This window comes from Pelobates fuscus, chromosome 10 (assembly GCF_036172605.1).
Source record: "Pelobates fuscus isolate aPelFus1 chromosome 10, aPelFus1.pri, whole genome shotgun sequence".
Classification (NCBI taxonomy): Eukaryota; Metazoa; Chordata; class Amphibia; order Anura; family Pelobatidae; genus Pelobates; species Pelobates fuscus.
Window position 1 is genome coordinate 138265671 of NC_086326.1, and position 23087 is coordinate 138288757.

At 37.8% G+C, this 23087-nt stretch overlaps 1 protein-coding gene across 2 annotated transcripts in view; it reads left to right on the plus strand.

The window, feature by feature from the left end:
* Window positions 1–23087, plus strand: part of LDB3 (LIM domain binding 3) — a 122697-nt gene that overhangs the window by 94752 nt on the left and 4858 nt on the right. The window contains exons 5-9 of one of the 2 annotated variants that reach the window (XM_063433610.1): window positions 8613–8635; window positions 10965–11168; window positions 17157–17177; window positions 21123–21292; window positions 22782–22818. In XM_063433610.1, the coding sequence (XP_063289680.1) occupies window positions 8613–8635; window positions 10965–11168; window positions 17157–17177; window positions 21123–21292; window positions 22782–22818 (455 nt within the window). The remainder of the gene's footprint in view (window positions 1–8612; window positions 8636–10964; window positions 11169–17156; window positions 17178–21122; window positions 21293–22781; window positions 22819–23087) is intronic. The other variant, XM_063433611.1, reaches the window with a different exon arrangement.

Genomic DNA, 23087 nt, shown 5'->3' on the forward strand with positions numbered 1-23087 from the left:
CTTCTGATACCTCTCCAGTGAGGAGTGGCACAGACTCGAGGGCTGATCTTATTATCAATGATGACAGCAATCTCAACAGCCAGTTTAGTCCAGCTAAGAAGAGACTTTATAACAACCCCATTGGGCTGTACTCAGCAGAGACACTAAATGAAATGGCTGAGATGCATAATTTGAGTCTTAAAGGAAGGGCTTCAGAAGGTGGTCTTCGTAGAGGGTAGGTAACATCAGATCCTAATATTAACCAGTACAAGCCCATCTTATAATTAGGGTTTGATCGATACATGAATGGAACCAACTGTTCATAAATATAGCCATGGTTTATCAAGCCAATGAACTACCAAACAAAATACCGTGAGAATTCATAACATATTTTTGATTGGGGAAGGGAAACACAAAAAATCGAATTCTTAACAGGTGCTTGTCCAATGAGTGCGTGATGGAGGTGCCACTAACATAATAGCCTTATATGGGTTAATCCTTTATTTGTGTCATTACATTTACAATATCTGCATTTTACAGTAATCGCTTAATCAAAAATGTATTTCCTACAAGTGAGTGTTGTTTGAAATGTACTTCAGTGCTTGATGCATTTTGATTGGCTATGTTTTGTTGTGCATACTGACCTATATGTAAGCATCTAATAATAACTCTTGGTGTTTGGGTATATATGTGGGATTGCCTCCCTATGCGTGGCATGAGCCGTACAGGTTTTTGGTCTAAGCTTTGCTTCTCTTTTGACCTTTTGCAACAGCCAGTATCACTCACACAATAATGTGAAGAGCTTTGTGCATTGCTCAGTCGTATCGGTATTTGGTGTATATAACACGGTGGCTTCACTAAATGTCAACGTAACAGGAATCATTCCTCAAGGGAAGGTCAACAGAAACTATGGACAGGTAGAGCAGATCTCCACTCATGGTTTTTCTTCATTTGTATATTTTGTTTCATTATTTTATGAATTCATTTCTTTTTGTACTTTTCAATTAGCAACCCATCAATTTGTTGTCGGTGTTATTGTGTTGGGATTGGAGAGTGCATCCTACCACCTTTTATTCAGTAGTTTATTAAGGTTGCTTTTAGAAATGTCTTTTCAACAAGTCCAATGAAAAACTCAATAGTGCTGGGCCATAGGTGCCAACAGTTTGGAATTTTCCAGGACAGTCCTGCATTTTAGGGTACTGTCCCAGCGAATGTAGGTCCCGGGGCTGGCATATCTAAAATGCAGGAGAGAACTGTGCACTAGGACTTCAGCAGTGCTCAATGCATAGACTGCTGGAGGGAGCAGGCTGTCAGTAAACCTGGCCACCATCTATAGGCAAAATATAGCAAAACATATGTGGGTGTGGTATGAAACCCACCCACAGCCGATACCGCAACACCAAGTAAAATGTCTTAAATGTCAGGTGAAATAATCCTTTGATCAAGGAATTGATAGGGTTAATTCTGGTGCTGGGCTATCCCACATATGCAGTAAGTTACACAAAACAAAATGCAGTCCGCACCCAGGAGTAAACCCTTGTGATCCACAGAAAAATAGACAGAAATAATCAAAAAGTGCACATGTATTGATGTAAAAATTGCAGCGATGTATGGCAGAAAATAGTCATGGCAGCATTCCAAAAAGCTGAATATAGGAGTAGGAACATTGAGTAATGCAAACAGCATGTAATAATCACAAGATAGAGATACAGATATCCAAGCAAGGACAACACACTTGCAAAAAATAGGAACACTTAAGGAATGAAATATTAAGTAGTTGTGATACCTGCTGATGCCAGACGTGAGGAAGACCACCTGCACTGCCACCCACAAAAAAAGTAAGAGTGTGTACCGTGGACGCGTTTCGCACCCCCTATTATTATATGCTCTTTGCATTACTCAATATAACTACTTCTATATTCAGCTTTTTGGAATGCTGCCATGACTTTTTCTGCCATACATCGCTGCAATTTTTATATCAATAAATGTGCACTTTTTTATTATTTCTGTGTATTTTTCTGTGGATCATAAGGGTTTACTCCTGAGTGCAGACTGCATTTTGTTTTGTGCTACTTAAACCATCTTTAGGGGTGGACAAGCCCTTTTGGCATATGCTCCTGCCTCTTTGTTGGGCAGGCAGACCCCAGCCCCGTTGATCTTCAGCAAGCCTCTTTTCTCCTAGGAAGAGGACAGGATATGTTGGTAAGTGTGCGGAGTGGTCATAATGTGTATCAATATATTACACTTAATACATTCATGTAGAGACAGTCAGGGGTTTTAACTAAAGTGAAATTTCAAGAGAATTCAAAATTAATTGAAAATTTAAGATCAAAATAGCCAAACAGGAAACAAGTCAGCTATACATTCAGCTTGGCCGCTCTGGCCTTAAATGTGAAATTCACTTTGAATTCTCACTATAATAAATAACCCTGATTTGTGTGGAAGGATCCTATACAAGTAGGAGTTAGTTCATGTGTCCGTTATGAAATTCTAGCCCTATGTTATAGCTGTCTGAATTCCTATAGGGCTTCAGTATGAACGTAACTATTTATCAGAAAGACACAGAACGAAACTTGCACAAACTCCTCAACATCTGGAACATGTACGCGCTCCTTGGGAGTTGTTTATAGTCATTCGATAATAAATCCTCTGCAGAAATCATCCATTCCCATTTCTACCTTCTCAATGAAGCCATAAATTGAGCTCTTCTCTAAACGTTTACACCCCTGTACTACCTTAAACATGTCGGATGACGTGCATGGATGAGGTTCAGAGGATTAAAACAGACACGGGCCCATTTTTTTTTAACCAAATGATACTGTTACACTGTGTTTGACTGTAAGCGGATGCTCAGCTGTTGAAGACATACCAAAAATGGCTGTATAACTATCCGCTTACAGGCTCCAACTTGTTCCCGATATATCTCACTAGATACTATAGCAGGCAGATAGTTTAAAGGCTTACAGAAATGGCAGAATATTTTTGATATCACTAAAGGGATCAAAATGTGTTTTTGTTAAAGGAATAATGATTATCATATGACTGAGCGTGTATAAACCCAAGCAATGTTAATGTTATTTCATGGTACTGGGAATTTAACTACATAAACATTGTATTAATATTACGGAAAAGTCCCATATTAAAATTCAATGTAGAAATCCACACCACTATATTTACAGCTATGTCGAAACGTAGCACCTCCATCTTGGCTCCCTGTCAGCCATTGTTATGAGTCCTGCTCCTCTCTGTCAATTAAAGGACCACTCTAGGCACCCAGACCACTTCAGCTTAATGAAGTGGTCTGGGTGCCAGGTCCAGCTAGCTTTTACCCTTTTTTTTTATAAACATAGCAGTTTTAGAGAAACTGCTATGTTTATACTGAGGGTTAAGCCAGCCTCCAGAGCCTCTAGTGGCTGTCTCATTGACAGCCGCTAGAGGCGCTTGCGTGCTTCTCACTGTGAAAATCACAGTGAGAGCACGCAAGCGTCCATAGGTAAGCATTATGAATGCTTTCCTATGTGACCGGCTGAATGCGAGCGCGTCTCCTGCCGCGCATGCGCATTCAGCCGATGACGTCGCGAGGAAGAAGAGGAGGAGGAGGAAAGCTCCCCGCCCGGCGCTGGAGAAAGAGGTAAGTTTAACCCCTTCCTCCCCCCAGAGCCCGGCGGGAGTGGGTCCCTGAGGGTGGGGGCACCCTCAGGGCACTCTAGTGCCAGGAAAACGAGTATGTTTTCCTGGCACTAGAGTGGTCCTTTAACAGATTGTGTGTGAATGCAGAGCACCAGAAGGAATGTTTCTGTTTCTGCTACTCTTAAGGCAATGTATGCCATGGTTGTGCCAGGATTTAGCTGGATTTTGATTTTGAGTGTGACATCTTAAATATAAAGTTAAAAGAAAATGGAACTTCACAAAAAAAAAAAAAAGTTTAACACAAGTTCTCGGTGATTTTCAATGTTTATTCCATGCTGTACTTTCTGGAAGAATCATGGTCCTCATTTAATGTAATATTCCAAACCTCGACAGCATACTGTAATGGTTATGGTGCCAAGAGTGCCCTGGTGCATTTACATAAAGTGGTGCCATGGAACTCCTGGCACCACAACCACTGCAGAAAGCTGTAGTGGTGGGGGCGGGGCTTGGCTGCCATGTTGTGAGGAAGCTTAGGGCTGCAGCTCCACTGAACTGACCTGGTTTTCTCAACATTGTACTGAATCTACCTGATTTCACAACATTTCTCCAGATATCCCTGTTTTTGGAACCTCTTGTGAACACAGTGATACCACTCCTGCAGCCTTATATCACTGCACTGCTGGCGGCCTACTACTACTAGCTGACTCAGTACAGGAGGGACAACCGCTCACCTGTACCCAGCATAGTCTGGTGATTACTTCTGCTGCCCTCTTGGACCGGTGGGGGTTATCCCGGTCCCAGAGGTTCTACACCCACGGGCACCTGCACCACTAGGAGCCGAAGGCCCCGTAGCAGACAAGATGGCAACATCTGAGGCATACTCTGTCTACCCTAGTGACACGCAGAGCAGACCAGAGCAAATCTTCACAGACTTTCTCAGCTGCTTCTCGCAGACGGGGACGCAGCTTGTATACTGCCCGCCCTGCTGGAGTGACTCTGCAGTAAAGTCTCCGGGGAAGATCCCACGATGCTTTGATGCGACAGAGGTCTAAATTGCGACTATCTCCCAGTCCTGGTCCACCTGCACTTCCAGACCTGACCTTACCTTCGAGGACTAGTGATTTCCGGTCTGGGACCACAGATAGGCATCGCTCCAAGGCCGTGACTGAAGTGCTACCTTTTCTAGCTTGCAGAGTGGTTGCTGCTTTCACAAAGCTAATCTGCAGCAGAGTGGCAAACCATGTGGTGACTAGCTGGAGGTCCTGTGATTTTGAGTGGTTACACGTGGGACTGTTGCTGGCCCAGAAAAGGGAAATCGGCTAATAGTCTTTTACTCCTAGAGGCTTTCCCATTGCTCTTTGTCTTATTATAACCCATACTCTCAGTGTATTCATTCCTAGTCTGTTATTATTATTTTCTCTAACTATTATATGTGCCTTCTTTGCATGCTATCAAAAAAAACAAAAAACAGTGTAGCATCTTTGTACTCATGTATCCATAAGTTTGCATGTTTTTACCTTGCACTGCAAAAATACAGGATAAAAATTTTACAAAAAAAGAACACTATAGTGGTTATGATACAGGAAGTGTTACTTTAACACATACAGAATGTATCCATTTGATATAACAACAATTGGGGATTTATAGATCCTGGTAATTCTCTTCTGTACAGTAAGAGCTACTGCTTCCCCTGAGTATTCTACAAACAGCAGTTAGCCTGTCTAACTGTTTTGGTTGTTAGCAGTTGCCTGATGTGCATAGCTTAGAGGGGGAATGATGTCATCAGGGGAGCGTGGATGAGCAAATAAAAACCCGAGTACTGTGTATTAATATTAAGTACAACATTCCAAAAGTTATTTGGTTGTAGTAGATGTTCTATGTTTTTCATATTTAAAAAAAATAAAAAAAAAATATTGAGCCAGCTTAAAACAAAAAATCTAAACAAGAAATGCCATTCACGAAATTGTGTAGAATGCAGAGTCTGAGCATGTGTGGGAAAGACATCCAAGGTTCTAGGAAAGACCCAAAAAGTACAGCATACTCAGATTCCTTAAACAGTACTCCAGGAAAAGACACTCTCAGTCTCGTAGTTTGTGTTAATAATAGGAAGCTTTATTGAGCAATGCAATGGAGGCAGGAACAGACAGGGGGAGACAAGGACCAAAAACTGCCTAACGTGAATCCACTCTGTATGTGTTTAGTCATAACCATCGCCCCTTAGAATGCTAAACGGCTTTTTGTTAAAAGAACACTCTACTACACAAAAAAAAAACCAGTAAACTTTTCTAATTAATAGATATATCCCCAATGAAAACATGCATTTATTCCACAGGCCTCAGAATGTTTAATGAAGGAAGAGACATCTAGTTTAGTACAGGCATTGGGGAAATTCTTGTCATATATTTATTTAGCTCTGTCTTCAAGCCAGCCCAGTGTATTGTTGTTGATCAAGTAGCAAACAGCGGGAGAATGCACTGTTAAAAATCCCTTACTCTGTGCTTAGTAAATAGCCATACTTGTAATAGCCAGATTTGCCAAATTCATTATTAAACGGACACTGTAGGCACCCAGACCACTTCAGTTCTAGAGAACTGCAGTGTTTACATTGCAGCACTAAGTCTTCCTCCAGTGGCTGTCTACCAGTCAGCCACTGGGGGCGCTTCTGGAATCCAAACGGACTTTTGGTCCGTTATCTGACGCTGGACGTCCTCACGCTCTGCATGAGGACCTCCAGCGTCCGATTTTTCCCCATAGGAAAGCATTAATTCAATGCTTTCCTATGGGGAAGTCTAATGTGGGCGCGGCATGCGCATTAGACCCCGCTCGTCGTGGGACGGAGGAGGGGGCGGAGCTTTGACCCAGCACTAAGGAATATCGGTGCTGGGATAACGTAAGTAAACAAAGGGTTTTTAACCCTTTATTTACCGGGGAGGGGGGGGAGAGGCAGAGAGATCTGTAGTGCCAGGAATACAGATTTGTATTCCTGGCACTACAGTATCCCTTTAATGTGACTTTGCTGAAGGCGCTGTGATGCTACATTGTACTTTTAAGAGTATAAACTAATAGATGGATGTTATACAAAATATGTCTATTACTACAGCCCCACCAACAGTCCTGCTAGTTAAAGACCTGGGATTTACTCTTCCTCACGGAGTTGGCGTGACACTGTTAATGCAGAGACCATGCAAGACCCTTTATGTCAGCATGATAGGCACCTTAGGGAGTTCGAAATAGTAATTATCACAGCATTAGAATCTTTTCAATATGATGAAGTGGTGCCTAGTGGTGTCCCTTTTAAATATTTTCCCAACGTTTATCATAAGAAACAAGATATCCCTTTTCAAACAAAATGCATCACAAAATGTTTCTACTGTAGAAGTGGACTCATACAGCAAGTGGCAAGTGGTTCTCTATGTGAACATGGCTTTCCTGCTTAGAGATTCCTCGGGGTCAGCCAGCACACATGAAACCTCTGTAAGTCTTGCCGGATAAATTGTAATCCTCACATATTCTGCCTGTTACTCAGATTGGTATTTTAGCTATACAGTTGTTTTCTATTTCTATTTGTAGTTTAGTACAAACAGCTATGTAAGCTTCGGTTAATGCGGAGTGCCCTTTTGAATGCCATCATCGCCAACTGCGCTCGTTTTATAAAGACCTAGCTTCCATTAGACATAAATATCGGATGCAAAATGTTCACATATCTTTATAATAACAATAATAATCAGCTATACTATTATATATTTTAGCATCTTTTAATTGGTTCTGTCATGTTTTTTTTTCTCTCGGTTTCCTTTCCTTTTTCCCTTGTATCTTAAAGGGACACTATAGTCACCAAAACAACTTTAGCTTAATGGAGCAGTTTTGGTGTATATATCATGCCTCTGAAGTTTCCCTGCTCAATTCTTTGCCATTTAGGAGTTAAATCGCTTTTGTTTCTGTTAATGCTGCCCTAGCCACACCTCCCCTGGCTGTGACCCACACAGCCTGCTTGAAAACAAAATGTAACATTTTCAATCTGATGTAACTTTCTTTAAAGGTTTTTGTCTCCTTTTCTGTAAATTAAACTTTAATCACATACAGAAGGCTCCTGTGGGATCTAGCAAGCTAGTAACAGAGCAGGAGACAATATATTCTAAATTAAACAGCAGTTACAATAAGGGAAGTGTAAACATTAGATGTTACAGGAAGTGATTAGGAAGGCTGTGTGAGTCACATGAAGGGAGGTGTGACTAGATCTGCATAAACAAAGTGATTTAACTCCTAAATGACAGAGAATTGAGCAGTTACACTGCAGGGGCATGGTCTATACATCAAAACTGCCTTATTGAGCTAAAGTTGTTTTGGTGACTATAGTATCCCTTTAATGATCACACTCCCCTCTTTGCCAGTTGCCTTTATTTATATTTATGATCTTTTCTTCTTTGTGCCTTAAATTAGAAATTTGCTATGAATTAGCACGTTACTGTATAGCCCTGACACCTAATTCCCTATATTTGTGATTACATATACACAGGTGCGTTGGCATTGCTCGGTGTAAAGGGAGCCTGGGTTGACCTTCCTGTTGGGCAGCTTGTCATTTTGGAGCCCATGTGTGCCAGAATAACTCACCCCTTTGGGGGCGGAAGTGAATTCTGTGAAAGTAATTGCAATTTGAATTCTTCACTTTAGCCATAGTCACAGCTTTCTTAGTTGAACCTATATTTAACAATTTTGGTTTCAATAACATACAATTTGGTGTTTAGTTAATAACTATATTTTTATATTTGTAAGACTATAGGTTCCCTTTAACCCTCGCTGACTATGATTTATGATTTGCCAAGTGTGCGATAGTTTCATAGTAAACCCACTAGAAAGATATTTTGATATGAAAGATGTCTGTACACAGTGGGTATTCTACCTACATGCCGTTCAACAAAGAAACATTTTCGAGGTTTTACAGCACAGATTTTAGAACCAGGTAACGAGGCATTTCTAAACACCTTTCTGTTCTTTCTTTACAGGTCATAGCCAACACTGTTGCCAAGTTAGTATATTGAAGAGTGCTCGCTTTGCATATGGGTTGTTGTTGATCAGCATGTATATACTGTGTATATGTACGTTTATTATATATTATAACAGGAGTTCCGTAGTTATGACAACAGCTACTCGCTTGCATTTTGTATGAAACAAACTACTAAATCCTTTTAATTTTAATAGCTTTAGATATAGGAAACGAATTAATGAAATGCTCTTATTAAATGTAAGAAGTAAAGTCCAGAATTGAGAAAGCATGCATGCAGATGCCTTTCTTTACTATAATATAGAATTGTTCAGGTTTTATAATGTCCTAATATTTAACTATACAGTTATGTCTATGAAGACTCAGAGCTATTGAGAATAGAGAGTGAGTGAGTCTGAGAGTGTGTGTGTGTGTGTGTGTTCACAATTTACCATACATAAATAAACAAACTATCCTTAATAATAAGACAGGATTTTTTTACAGGTCTGTACTTCCATAGATCAGAAACTATGGTCAAATGATGCGTATTTAGTATATGCATTGTGTATTTCTGTAGTAGGAGATTCCATAATGTAGTTTGGCTGTTTTAAACCTCTTCTTTATTCGTGTTGAATTTGCTGTGCTGCTGTTTAGTATCCCATATCCATATTTCCAAACGTGACCTAACAGAATATATGGAAACTTTTATTATGAGTTTACATATGTGTCTTTTTGGAATGTTGAGCAGTCTGTAGATAGGTGAAGAAGTGTCTCAGTTTCCTTGTTTGGGTATTTTAGTTTACAAATACTCACAGATCACAAGACGTCGCATTAGGCCGTCCCCTTAGGAAAGCTTTGAATCAGTGCTTTCCTGTGGGGATTTTTCTTTTGGTCCTCTCTTTCTAAAACAGCGTGCAAGCCCTCCCGTTCTTCCCTCTCACAGCCTGGAAGTCTCTGTGCTGGAGCCGTGGATGTTCTTACACATGCAAACACGGCTTTTCTATTCTTCTACACAGGCTGTAATACAGAACGCAGTCGCGCACTAGCACTACGCGTCTGCCATTTACATTAGCTCTGTGGAGCTAACAATTGTAGAAGTAAACCTCTGGACTGTCTAACAACCAGAAATGTGTTTCTGCCCCCCACTTATATTCTATTAAAATCTGCACTTTTAGAAACGGTCACAAATGTGACAAACACCAGAAACACAGCGCATTTCGCTGAATGGCTTTAAGTGTGTGTAGTGTTCCTTTACCAGAGTGTACATTGTGTCCAATGTAACTACTTACCGATTGCATACACACAGTTTAATATTAGCTGCACTTTAACAGCCTCTTGTAAATCATCTCAGTTCTGTCACTCCACGTTATAACTTGCTGTCTGACCACATGGTGTCAAATGGTATTACTGAGGTTGTAAACAAAACTGTATAAGAAAACATATACAGTGGCTGCTATTTAAATGTTAAATAACATTGATGCAGTACTATAGGTACTCGCACTTTGTTTATGTTTTTGCTTAGTCTAAAAAAAAGTACACATTTTAGAAAACAAAATGACCTGGTAACATTCGCACAGTTATTCGTCAAAGTGAGACTGTTTGGGAAATAAACATGAATTTGAAATTAAAGTGCGGAGTTGCCAAACTGATAGCAAAGCTGAATTTACTCACTTCACTGGATAACCCTGTTTGTAGTGAATACATTCAATTTACACATTGCTCTTACCAAATGCATAGGTTGAATTACTTTTATCCCTATACCCTTGTCATAGAGGTAAAGAATTCCAACTTGGTGGCTGCACACAGCTTTGAGACATTTTGGGCTGCCACGAATCATTAAGTTGCAGAAAAACTCCCAAACTTCCATCCAATCCTTCGTCAGCCACCATCTCCAATAAGGAAGGAGCCATTTTTATAGCTTGTGTAAAAATAAATGCATTAAAAATATGCTTTTATTGAAAGTGTGACAAAGAATTATAGCTATCGTCAATATCAAAGAACGCTGCAGTGTTTCCATTGCTGTTATGATCAGGGCTAAGAATTATTCACAGTTTCCATTGAGGTATACTTTTGCAGTTTATATGTCTCTTGCTTGATGCCTGTTTGATCATAGCAGCTGTAAGTGTCCCCAGGAAGAGATGGGTAATATGTAATACTGTTTTCATGCATGATATTCTATGTGTGTTATCACTGCATGTATTAGCCACAGCACGGATTGAAAATACCTATGTGTGGGCTTAAAGTAGCCAGCAGCGCTTGGATCCGTTTGCCGATGTTGGTTCTTTTTGTTGTTGTTGTTTGTATCACTCTTTTCCTTTCTTTCCTCCCCACTTTCACATATGCACTATGCACAACCCACTTCCCACCTGGTCAGCTCTGAGTATGTTGAACGTTTCAATGCAAATGTCCTGAAAGACTCTGCACTGTCCACCCACAAGCCCATCGAGGTGAAAGGTCCTGGGGGAAAAGCCACAATAATTCACGCCCAATATAACACCCCAATCAGCATGTACTCTCAAGATGCAATCATGGATGCTATTGCTGGCCAGGCACAGGCCAGAGGCAGCGATCTCTCTAGGTAAGAAATACACAACTCTCTTTGCTGCATGCTGGAGTCACCGTCGGTACCTCCCTGTATGTAAATGGGCGACTGCCGTAATGCACAGACTCACGATGCTCCGTCTGTCCTCACAATGAAAATTAGTAAACAGTGCAATCTGGGCCCATAGACTATATACAGTGTCTATATTATTTATAGTCTATACCAGGGATAGGCAACCTTCGGCACTCCAAATGTTGTGTACTACATCCCCCATACTGGCAAAGCGTAATGGGAGGTGTAGTCAAAACCATCTGGAGTGCCGAAGGTTGCCTATGCCTGGTCTATACTATTGTATACAATGTCTCTAGAATTTATAGTAAAGCTTACAATTTACACCTATGTACCAGTATACAAAAGATATTGATCAAGTGAGAATTCAGAGTGAGTTAAAAGTAAATTTCATGTTTAAGGCCAAAGTTGCCGAACGGAAAGGATATTTGACTTTGAATCCTCACTATAGTGAATAGCCCTGTAAGTGTTAAATTCGCTTCCTCTGCACCAGCAAAAGTCCTATTTAAAGTGGACTTGGAATTGTGACTATATAGTTTGATAAGCATCAAGTCCAAGGCAGGTTAGTGGAAATATATAACTAAATGTATCTGCAAAATCGACTTCTACACCATGTTTATTAATGGAAGGGTTTCTTTGGTTACTGGTGCACCTGGTGTTACATCAATAGATCAATAGATATTTTTGCGTAATGGTAAATTGAGATCATGTGTGTGAAAGCTGTCAAAATTGCTTTAAGCTTAATGGGTGACATAGACCTTTATTTTGTCCATTGTAAATACAACCAGAGAACATGCCAATTAGAAATTGTATCAACTGTATGTTACATTAAAATGAATTTTTTTTTAAAATGCCACAAAAAAAGATTTTCTAAGTTCATCAAGCCATTGCATGGGGTCAAAACTCATGAACCACCAAAAAACATCTAATGCCCGTTTCCACTGAGCGGTTCGATTCGTGTCGGTACTGTCTGGTACGCTATTTTGAGTGTTTCCATTATGAAAGTGGCCCATACAACCAAACCAAACCACACTATTCCTGGGCCCCCTTCATATGTAGGTCCATAGGAAATGGTATGGTATGGTTAGGGAGGAGCTACTGGCGTCACACTATACAATCCATTGATTGGCGGACAGGAAAACGTCCATGCTCACGACAAATGACACCCTAGGCATTTGGTCTAGACCCCGCATGCTACCTGTCGGTCCAACTTGCAGTGGAAATGCTCACCTAAATAGGCTGGACCATTCTAACCCTTCAGAACCGTACCGACCCGAACCATACTGCTCAGTGGAAACGAGGCATTAGATGCTTAATGATAGTACATTCAAGATGGAGAAGGGGTGAGGTAATATGCATCATAATATGCATCATATTTATGTCCATTGCTCCGTTAGATCATGTGAATAATTAAATTAATCTAACATTAAGCATCTTGTAGGTATTTTGATGGATCCCAACTTTTGACTTGTAGAAAACCTGTAGAAAAAAATAATTAAATGAAAGAATATACAATATACAGATGCACACCTAAACACAATTAGGTTTTGGCCAACATATCTAATTCCTTGAGTGTGCAAGAATACTGAAGATGAACTTTTGAACAAAACATATTCAGAGATGAACGGCCGCCACTGTCGACAATGTAGACAAGTAAATTGTATTTATTTTTAACACTTCCAAAATAGATAAAGAACCCAGGCAACACACAATCAATTCTGTTATTGGTTGATAAAGACAGATAACTCTGAGTTAACGTATGGATGGCATAAGGATTCTACCCTAAAACACAGATTCTTGCACAAGTATCACAACCTGCACAAGAGAACTATTTCAATATAGCAACTAGAACTGTTAAGCTGTAGTATGTGTATCTTATTTATATATAAATATCTAAGCCTTTTGAACATTATATCAGTGTTTTAGATTATTGGTTCCCAACCTAGTCCTCAAGACACACCATTCAACTCTTTTCAAAACCCCCCACTTAAAACACAAATAGGGAATGTCTAAATTGTGGACTTTTGGTGTGCCTTGAGGATTGACCACTGTAGCCTATCCATTGACCATTGTACCCTATCATTAAACAATATATCAAGATCACAGGATTAATATGTCAAAATGATGAAAGATCATAGGGCCAAATGCCTGGGAAAGACATGCCAAAATGGGGATTCATTGAAGTCTTTATGACAAAGGGGGAAACATCTAGAAAGAGCAATGAAATTATAGTGATTTCCTTGGTAATTGTTCTACTTTTACCAAGAAATTGTCCCTATTTTGTCTTACTAATAGGACTCCACTTGTCCTTTCCTTTACAATCCAATAAAATATTCTTTTAATTTTCAAATATTTTTCATGATGTACATTTATTACAGATATTTTATTTCCGATGACTAAAACTGCAGCATGCTTGAAATATTGAAGTATTAAATATATGGGATACGTGGATAGGATCACCATAACGATTATAACTGGTTTAATAATTATTGATACCATCGGATACAGGACATTCCGCAGATGTGCTGTCTCTATTTATAGACCGTTAAACAGACTCTAGCAGTAATGTCACATTAGCAATGTGCTCATAAAACATTAACACCCTTCCTTGCTATGCAAAAGTCTAAGTGCACAACCCAAGTACAGTGTCTAAATGATACGGATATCCTGCAAACAAGCTGAAAATGCAAGAGTCATGTAATGTGATAGGCGAAATGCCATAGGAATTGTAAGAAAGTACGAAAAAAAGTTCCCTGACTGCAGGTTCAGCTATTCCGGTGTCAGAAATAGACAGTAATAGACTCAGGTCAAGTATAGATGTGCTCGCCAGAAGAAGAAAAAAACGGTTGGCTCTAGCACCGAAAAAAGCTATTTTTGTATCTTGTAAAATGCACAAAACTTTCCTCATCCAGTGACAAGCAAGTCGGGAACAGCTCTGTGTCGTTTGTTGCCTTGACTGTTTAGTGACTGTATAGCATTTGTTCTAGAGCAAAATGTCAGCATTTTAAGTGTCTATGCTCCGTGGTTATTGAATGTCATATAGTCTGAGAGCGCACAGCCGTAAACATCACCTTATTTAAAACTGTTAAGATTTACTGTCACCCAGAGTATTTCAACATGGCAGTGTGTCACTTGAGAAACTTAATTGGGAAATAATTTTTAAAAAATACGGTAAATGAGGTGTGAATGATGGGATTTCTCTATCAATGAGCAAGTTGTAAAAGATACGAACGGTAGTTTAACTGAACATAAAATATTACACTGAGTATATAGCGCATACAAATATATTCTACATTTTGTTAGCATATTTAAAAGAAAATCTAAACATATTTTCAAACATGTTTTAATCTATTAGTCCCTCATTCTGTATGACCTCATTGTGCACCACCATATGTAAATTAATTATCTTACGTTGTTGTCATACACTTGGATATGATGCCATATAAGGCAAAAATTGTTAATAAAAGACTTTAATAAGCAGTTATATATGCATTAAAGGGACACTCCAGACCCCTAAAGCACTTTAGCTTGCTGAAAAGTTTTATGTTAGGTTAACAAATTTAAACCTATTTAGTTTAGAAAAACGTCGCCTGAGAGGGGATATGATAACACTATACAAATATATTCGAGGCCAATACAAACCATTGTGTGGAAATCTATTCACAAACCGGACTTTACATAGGACACGAGGCCATGCGTTTAGACTGGAAGAAAGAAGATTTCGTCTAAGGCAAAGGAAAGGTTTTTTTACTGTAAGAACAATAAGGATGTGGAATTCTCTGCCTGAAGAAGTGGTTTTATCAGAGTCCATACAGATGTTCAAACTGCAACTAGATGCATACTTGCAAAAACAGAATAGTCAAGGACATAATCTTTCAATGTAGGGTAATAACCGCTTGATCCAAGGATAAATCTGACTGCCATTCTGGGGTCAAGAAGGAATTTTTTTCCTAGCTTGTTGCAAAATTGGAATTGCTTCAAACTGGGTTTTTTTTGCCTTCTTTTGTATCAACGACAAAAAACAAATGTGAGGAAGGCTGAACTTGATGGACGCAAGTCTCTTTTCAGCTATGTAACTATGTAACTATGTATGAAGAGTGCGTGCACTTTTTTTCATTTTGCAAAAAGTGCAATTAGAAATTGACACTTTATAGTTGACAACCCTTTGGTTTTTCAAGCAGACAACAGGTTACTATTACTTCCTGGTTTGGTTAGCTTATATGCACTGAACTCAAGAGGCAGCAATTGCCCAGAGCACCTGCCTTGCAATGAATTTTCATTGAGAAGTCTGTGATTGGACAGCCACAGAAAGTCTGGGCGTGGTTAGAAGAGGAAGGCTTGTAAAGGCTGCAGACAAGAGATTTGCGGTTTTTGCAAGTTGTTTTTAGATATAACTCCAATGTAAAAAAGCACAATTAAATGCATTCAGATTTTGAATTAGGATATATTTACTAAACAGCCGTTTTTATTTATTTTGTATTTGGGCAGTGGAGTGTCCCTTTAATAAACAAATAGTGTTTTATAACCCGTGAGGATGATTTGTGAGATTGTACTATTCTCTAAGCCATACCTTACAAATGTCCCTTTTTAAGAAGGACAGACTATTTTGGGCCCAAATTCTGTCCCTTGTATGTATCCAAATGTCTCTCTGATGTCCTCACTCATTGTGGTGACCCCAAGAGTTTTTGGGTTGCCACAGCTTTTAAAGTGCTATTTGATGAAGAGCCCTCTTGCTCTAAAACAGGGATAGGCAACTTTTTACACTCCAGATGTACTGGACTACATCTCCATTGATGCTTTGCCAGCATTATGGCTGTAAGACCATTATCGGAGATGTAGGACATCTGGAGTGCTGAAGGTTACCTAGAACTTTTTTTTTTTATTCTGCTAGGATTGTAGACATTAATCTGTGCTTTCTACTGTACATTCAACCCATTTTAGGGAATGCTTTAAAATCTAAATCTACATTTATAAGTTATGGAAATCAATGCCTTGTGGGCATAAGACAGTAGGTCTGCCAAGTAATTTATCAATAAGTGCTATCAAATTAAATCTCCTAGTTGGTAAGAAAGAGTTGGAAATCTTGTATAGGCATCTTTCATTGTATAAAGTCTTTCATACAGACATGTATTTGAGAACATAACAACATGCTCTTTGATAGAAGAAATTAACATTTATTCTGTCTCAAAAGCAGATCTAGCATTTTGCATATGGTGTATTGTTAGACAGTACAAGGGCCACTGTCAGTAAAGCTAACTGGGCTTCCTGTGGATATGCAGTTAGAGTTCACAAATAGTTATTGTATAGAACGAATAGTATCCGTGCCCAATTAGAGCTATTTTGATAGTATTGCAAAATACCTTCATATAGTCATTAATTCTGGGTCACAAGCTATCGTAAGCTCAAGTAAAAATAAATGCGTTGCTCCAAAAATACTATACACCATTCTTTGGAAATAGTATGAATTATTGAACTATTCACCCCAAAATTATATTGAATTATGTCCAACTTTAATTGTGGAAGGACTTACATAGCTCACAAGTATAGACAACAGCTTTAACCATAGACTATATAACAAACTCCTTAAATTCCATCATTCACTCAAAACCATCATTCAGTATTAATGTATTCAGATTGGGAAAAAATCAGTTGCTAATCTGAACATCCTGATAACTCACTCCCTCGTTTTCCTTTGTGCGGTAACTTCATTTCTCTAGAATACATGCTTTATTCGTTGTGGCTAATCTAAGACATTTGCTAAAATTATCTCTGATTCTTTTTTTTGTTTTGTTGCTTATGTTTGATTTTATTGACCGTATTATTCTCTCTTTTTTTTTCTTCTTCTCTGTATCCATTCTTTCCTTATTAACATATTTCACATACTAACCTCACTCTTGTGTCCATCCTATCTGCATAATGATGGCCTCCAAACCTCAATGGTTTGGTAAATCACAGTGCCCCAGAATCTTCATTGGCGTAAGTAAACACCTCTTTCTAACTTAGAACACTACAAAATACATTCTAAACACAATCTATTCTTCCTAGGTTCCCATTCATCTTTCGGGGCTCCTGTTCGTATAATAAATGTCTTTACTTTCCACAGTGAAAATGTTCTGGTGTACAGTCATTATAAGTATCCCCACGTAATTCCATTTCTATTTTCTTTCCGTAATAGAAACTAGCCAGTTTTGCAGCTTGATTCATTCCTTTTTTCAATCCTTAAAAGGAAGTCCAAATTGTATTGCCCGACCAATACATGTCGCACAAGAGAAGAGTGGTGTTCAGAACCAAACAAAAACATTGTTCTTTATAATCTCTGTTTGATGAATGTAGTAATGGGTAATTTGTAACAAAAAGGAAAACAATCATTAGTAGAAGGGAATGAAACAATCTAGGACAATAGCAGCAAACAAAGTGCCAGGTTTGAAAAGATCTAAGAATATTTTATGGTGTACCCAAAGAGTAATTTGATGGTTGATGTTACAATTATAGAAAAGGGCAATACGTTATATTTTTTTTTTAAAGTCAGTAATAATTGACATAAATCATAGTTCACTTTAATGGCCATGGATATTGAATTCTGAGTTCTATTTAACGCAAACAATGCTTGTTGACCCTTCTTTAGATGTCTCTGGATTGCAGAGGAAAACTCTCAAATAAATCTATAGTGGCCTACTTAATCTCTGAACCAATGCAGACACTGTAATTTCCTGAATGGCAAAAAAGTCTATATACAAACACAACTTCCATTTCAGATAACGAATTGATAATAGATATATAGATATTATATGCTGAACAGGGCTCTACCAGTAAATATGGTAAACATAAAGCACGAAAGCCAATTTGAATTATCATTTGATTTGCTTGTATAAGAGTAAAGATTAAGTGTGTGAATCGTCATACTATGATTTTAGGAAAGATGTCATTCGATGCAACGTTTTAAATGTAGAACACTATGGAATGTTGTATTCTTATATCATGTGTTCTACTTAGCTACAACGTTCTATTCCTGGTTAACGTGTTGGCAGTGGTTTAGGAATGGAGAACTCAAAAGGTGCCAGGGAGTCCAATAGCTGTGTAACCCCTTCTGATCCAATGTCGTGGAGGCCCGTAGACTACTCTCTTGTGCTTTCTCTATGGCCGCACTCAGATCATAAATGAAGGTTCCATACTGGAAGTCTTCATCGAGTACCACATGGAGTAATTTGTACACTGGATAACTTCATAATGTCCCCTGAAAGCCCATTCTTATGTGCCGCACTAGTCACAAATCACTCTGTGTGCTTGCTTTAGTTTGCCTTAGATTGTTCTATGTCTGCAGCATAATGTTCTTCTCTCATGATGTCCTGTTCTCATGCTACACGTATCACCTAGGTAGATATAGGTAGGTTATGAGATCCCTAAATAGGATTTGAAATGATGTTATTATTGTAAAATAAATCCGTAAACCAGTTCACTATAGATTAATCTGTTGCAAGCGGAAAAAACATATTTAAGGGATTTATTGCATTTTATCTACAGGAACAAAACAATCCTGCAATAGCAAAGAAAACCTACATGTAATAAAACCACCAAATTTTAGGGCAGGAATTCCACCTGGAACAGAAATATATCGTCACTAAGGCACATGAGAAACGAGAGTCTCCATTAATTATCTTCTAATACATCATATGTTCTAGGCCAGTGGTTCCCAAAACAGTCCTCAAGACCCAACAACAGTGCAGGTTTTGTCAGTATCTCAACTGGAATAAAACAGGGAAATACATAAATCCTGTACTGCTGATGGGCCATGAGGACTGGTTTTGGAACCACTGTTCTTGACAATGGTCACAGATAGGTGGTACTCTTCAGGCTGAGGGGATTACCGAACTATGGAAGACTGCCTAGTAAATATAACGTATCTATAAAGTTCTATAGAAGCTCATGTCATGGTCTATGGAGGATGCGAACCTACTTGTATATTCTAATTTTGTTCTTTTTTTTATAATTTTGCATTTCTGTGATCCCTTATTACAATATATACCAAGAACCAAGAGTTGTGGGTAATGTTTTTTTTTATGTATTCCTGTCTGTCCTTACAATCAAACCTTTTGAACAAAAAAAAAACAAAAATTTGAGAAATTTGATGCCAAAGTGTTCATTTTTGATATTCACACAGGCAGTACAATGAATGCCTGCATATAAAATAATTAAAACAAATATATATATAAAAAATAAAACATTGATCGTTACACTAAAAATAAAAAAAATAAAAAAAATATTGCTTATTATTGAAAAGAGGTTTGACTGTATCTAAAAAAAAAAACATGTTTTGATAATGATGTGTACTTTGAAGAAAAAGGCTGTTTGGTTTCTAAAATTAATTGATATCTAAATGTATCAATTACCTTGACTTATCTTTCCATGTAAAAATAAAAGATTTGGTGACACTGTAATCATACATTTTTACATCACATACATATAGTTTCTTGTACCGATGTAGAGATTAGATTAACAGATACCACTGCTAATCTGTGTTCCATCGCTTCCAGATCGGTGGTGCAATACAAGCCAAACAGCCTTTCAAATAGATAGAATGAATGGAATATATATTATACTGTATAAGCCTTTTGTTAACATCCTTTATCTTGATATTGAGATTTTGTACAAATAATAGGAATATATGTATGCTGTTGTTATTATTACTGTAATAGTAGCAGGCACGTCTGGTAGTTAGACATTAAAGAGGCACTCCGGGTTGGTGTTAACCCCAATTTTCAAAGCACTATATAAATACTATTTTCAATTTTGCAGAATTAATGAATAGTAACTTTTAAACTCCCTATGTTTGCCACAAATACCCATGATTTACAGTTTCCTGCAGATAGTTTTGCCCACATTTGGAAGTAGTTGACACATGCCAGTCAATCCTAGCTTTCCTTTTGATTTTAATAGGAACACCCCGAAGCACCATAACCACTACTGCGAGCTGTATTGGTTATGGTTTTAGAGGTGCCCTAGTGCCCCTGGAAGTAAATAGTCAAACAATTTAGACAATGAGCTGGCTCTGCACTGCAGGGCTTAGCTTAGCACAACTAAGGAAGCCCCTAGTATGAGCCTGCAGCACTCAAATATGATCAAAGTTAATTAAAGTATATATTTTTGTACTTAATAGGGGTCTGTAGGAGTAACCAGTAAGTTACTTTGGTAGTGTATGTTTTCTCCAGACCCACCCTACAGGTCATCCAATTTAAAATAGCAAGCTGTGTCTGTTAAGAATCTCGGCAGGTTGCCAAGACTGAAAGGTTAAATGTATTCATAGTTAAAAAAAAGAAACCTTAATAAATCATCTAAATAGAAACGTTCCGTCAGTATAGTATGGTATATAGCGGTATAAGTGATAATCTAAATGCTTATACATGACATTAGAGGTATAAAAATATAGGGATAAATATATTTTTGTTATACTAATAATTGTATAACACGCAAATTAAATTTGCAGGGGGTGAAGTGGTCACACACCATTCATCCTGTTTTAGTTGTACATATTTTAATATCTGGTTTTTTATTTTTTTTTATTTAATTAGAACCATAAGACTATAAATAAAATGGCATAGTTGATCAATTTGAATTCATATCAAGTGAGAGATCCACATTTCGAAACATACTATCACTGATTCAAATTGTAGATCATTTCAAATAACTGATAAATATTTTTTTTCATTTGAAAAAAATTCCCAGACTTGCCTGTACTTCCCATTAGGCATTTACAGCAGAGATAGATATAGGTTGACATGATTTCTGGTTATTTTTACTATGTTAGCTTTGTAACAGTTGATTGTTTATGCCTTGTATAAGGTGTTTTATGTAACATTTATCCGCATGTTACAGGGATTAGAACCAGTTTATAGCAATGTCCAACTCCATCTTTCTGAATTACAGTAACCTCCCTGTTAAAGATCCCCTTGTAGACATTGCTTCTCCAGTGTATCAGGCTGTGCTTAAAACTCAGGGCAAAAGCGAGAGTGAGATTGATGACTGGGCACGCCGTGCTGCCAATCTGCAGTCGAAGTCCTTCCGTGTCCTTGCACAGCTAACTGGCACCGAATACAGTGAGTAGTCTTTATATATTTAAAGCAAAAATAAACTGGCAAAGGAAATTGGATTAAGCATTTTTAACTACTGTGTTTCAAAAATACTAAAATATTTTACAATCGTAGACATGACCTTTTAAGGCAGAAAAATCAATGTACATGACCGACCATAATAGACATTCGCAAAAAAAATAAATGGTTTAAAGCGTAATAAAATTGCTGGTGATCACCAAACAAAGCAATTCCAAAAATGTGATTTGTTCATTAATGAACTGAACTGTCCGAACTGAAATCCTTTAAAATAAATAATAAAATGACTTAAATAAAAATATACTTACTATTTTTTTGTTATTATTATTGTTTTGCTTGCTGATTACAAGAAATTGTATTTGGACAAATTGCTTAAAATGAATTTTTGCACATGTCTAAATCAAGTAAGGGTTCATTTAGGCTCTCATGCCACTGCTCTCCCTATTATTACAGAGGAATATAATAATAAAAACAAATACATTTAATTATTATTTTTTTTAAATCTATTTTAAATGTGTGCCGATTTCTGTGTAACATATCTCACGGCACACATACTAATGAAATGTGCAAAATACACCTATGATTTTGAGGGCTAGTAAATGTATGCCTTCCTAATTATCCATATGTTAGGTCCACTTTAATACATTTTAGAAATGGTATCTGTAGACTAGTGGCCTTGATTTAATATCAATGGATAAACTTTTAAAAACAATAAATACTATATATAAGAAATATATCAATATACCAAAAAAAAACTTTTTTTTAATTTTTTAAATATTTTTCACAATATTAATTCATTTTAAAAGTATGTCCAAAATTATGAAATAATATGAAAAACATATTCAACAATATTAAATTGAGGCCAATATTAGATATCCGCCATAACATAATGCCAGTGACAGACGTCAACTTTATTTTAAGGCGTATTGTATTGAACTGGATTCCAAATTCTAAATGTTAGGCTAGAATAGCAAACCCGTGACTTAAGCAAAATTTGAGAACCTTTCCATATTAACTATTTTTTGCCTAAATTTTGCCATTTGGATTTTAATTAGTTGTTTTGTAAGTTTAGATGTCAGGAGGGAACCGAGAAGTGGTGGACATGTTGCCATTGGCTGTCTGGTGCTAACGTGCACTGCATCATGTGATCAGATGCCATTTTGCATAGAATTGACATTATCCAGACCAGAACTTTGTTCTGGACTGGCTAATGATCCTGCCGGAGGTGGAGTTCCAACTCTAGCAGCGAAAGGGTTAATCTCTGTATGTGCCAAGATTCGAAGCAAAATGCTCCACATACAGACTCCAGGCACCACGACCACTTCAAATCCACAAAGTGCCCATAGTGGTTTGGAGTAAAACATTAATGGTGACAAATTAAGCACACTTCCTTACTAAATGTACCATTTGACATTAGCAAGGTGGATTTGTTTTAACTGGATATTTCTAAATGTACTTTACTCTCTTCCTCCTGCAGTGCAAGACCCTGACGAAGACGCGTTGAGAAGATCAAGGTAGGCAACTAGCAGCAAACCATTACGGCCATTTTAATTGATAACCAATGCCGAAAGCTCTCAAGCCTAATCAATAAGCACAGTATGAAACTAGATCTTAACATCACCTTAATTTGCTATTGGGTTTACAACTGGCAACATTCAAAAGACCCACACAGTAATGAGTGCTTAATGAAACCACACAAGTAGTTTGAACAAATTCAGCTATATATCATGTTGTGGCAGTGCTGAAATCATATGAGCAATTTATTTGGATATTGTTATTTTTA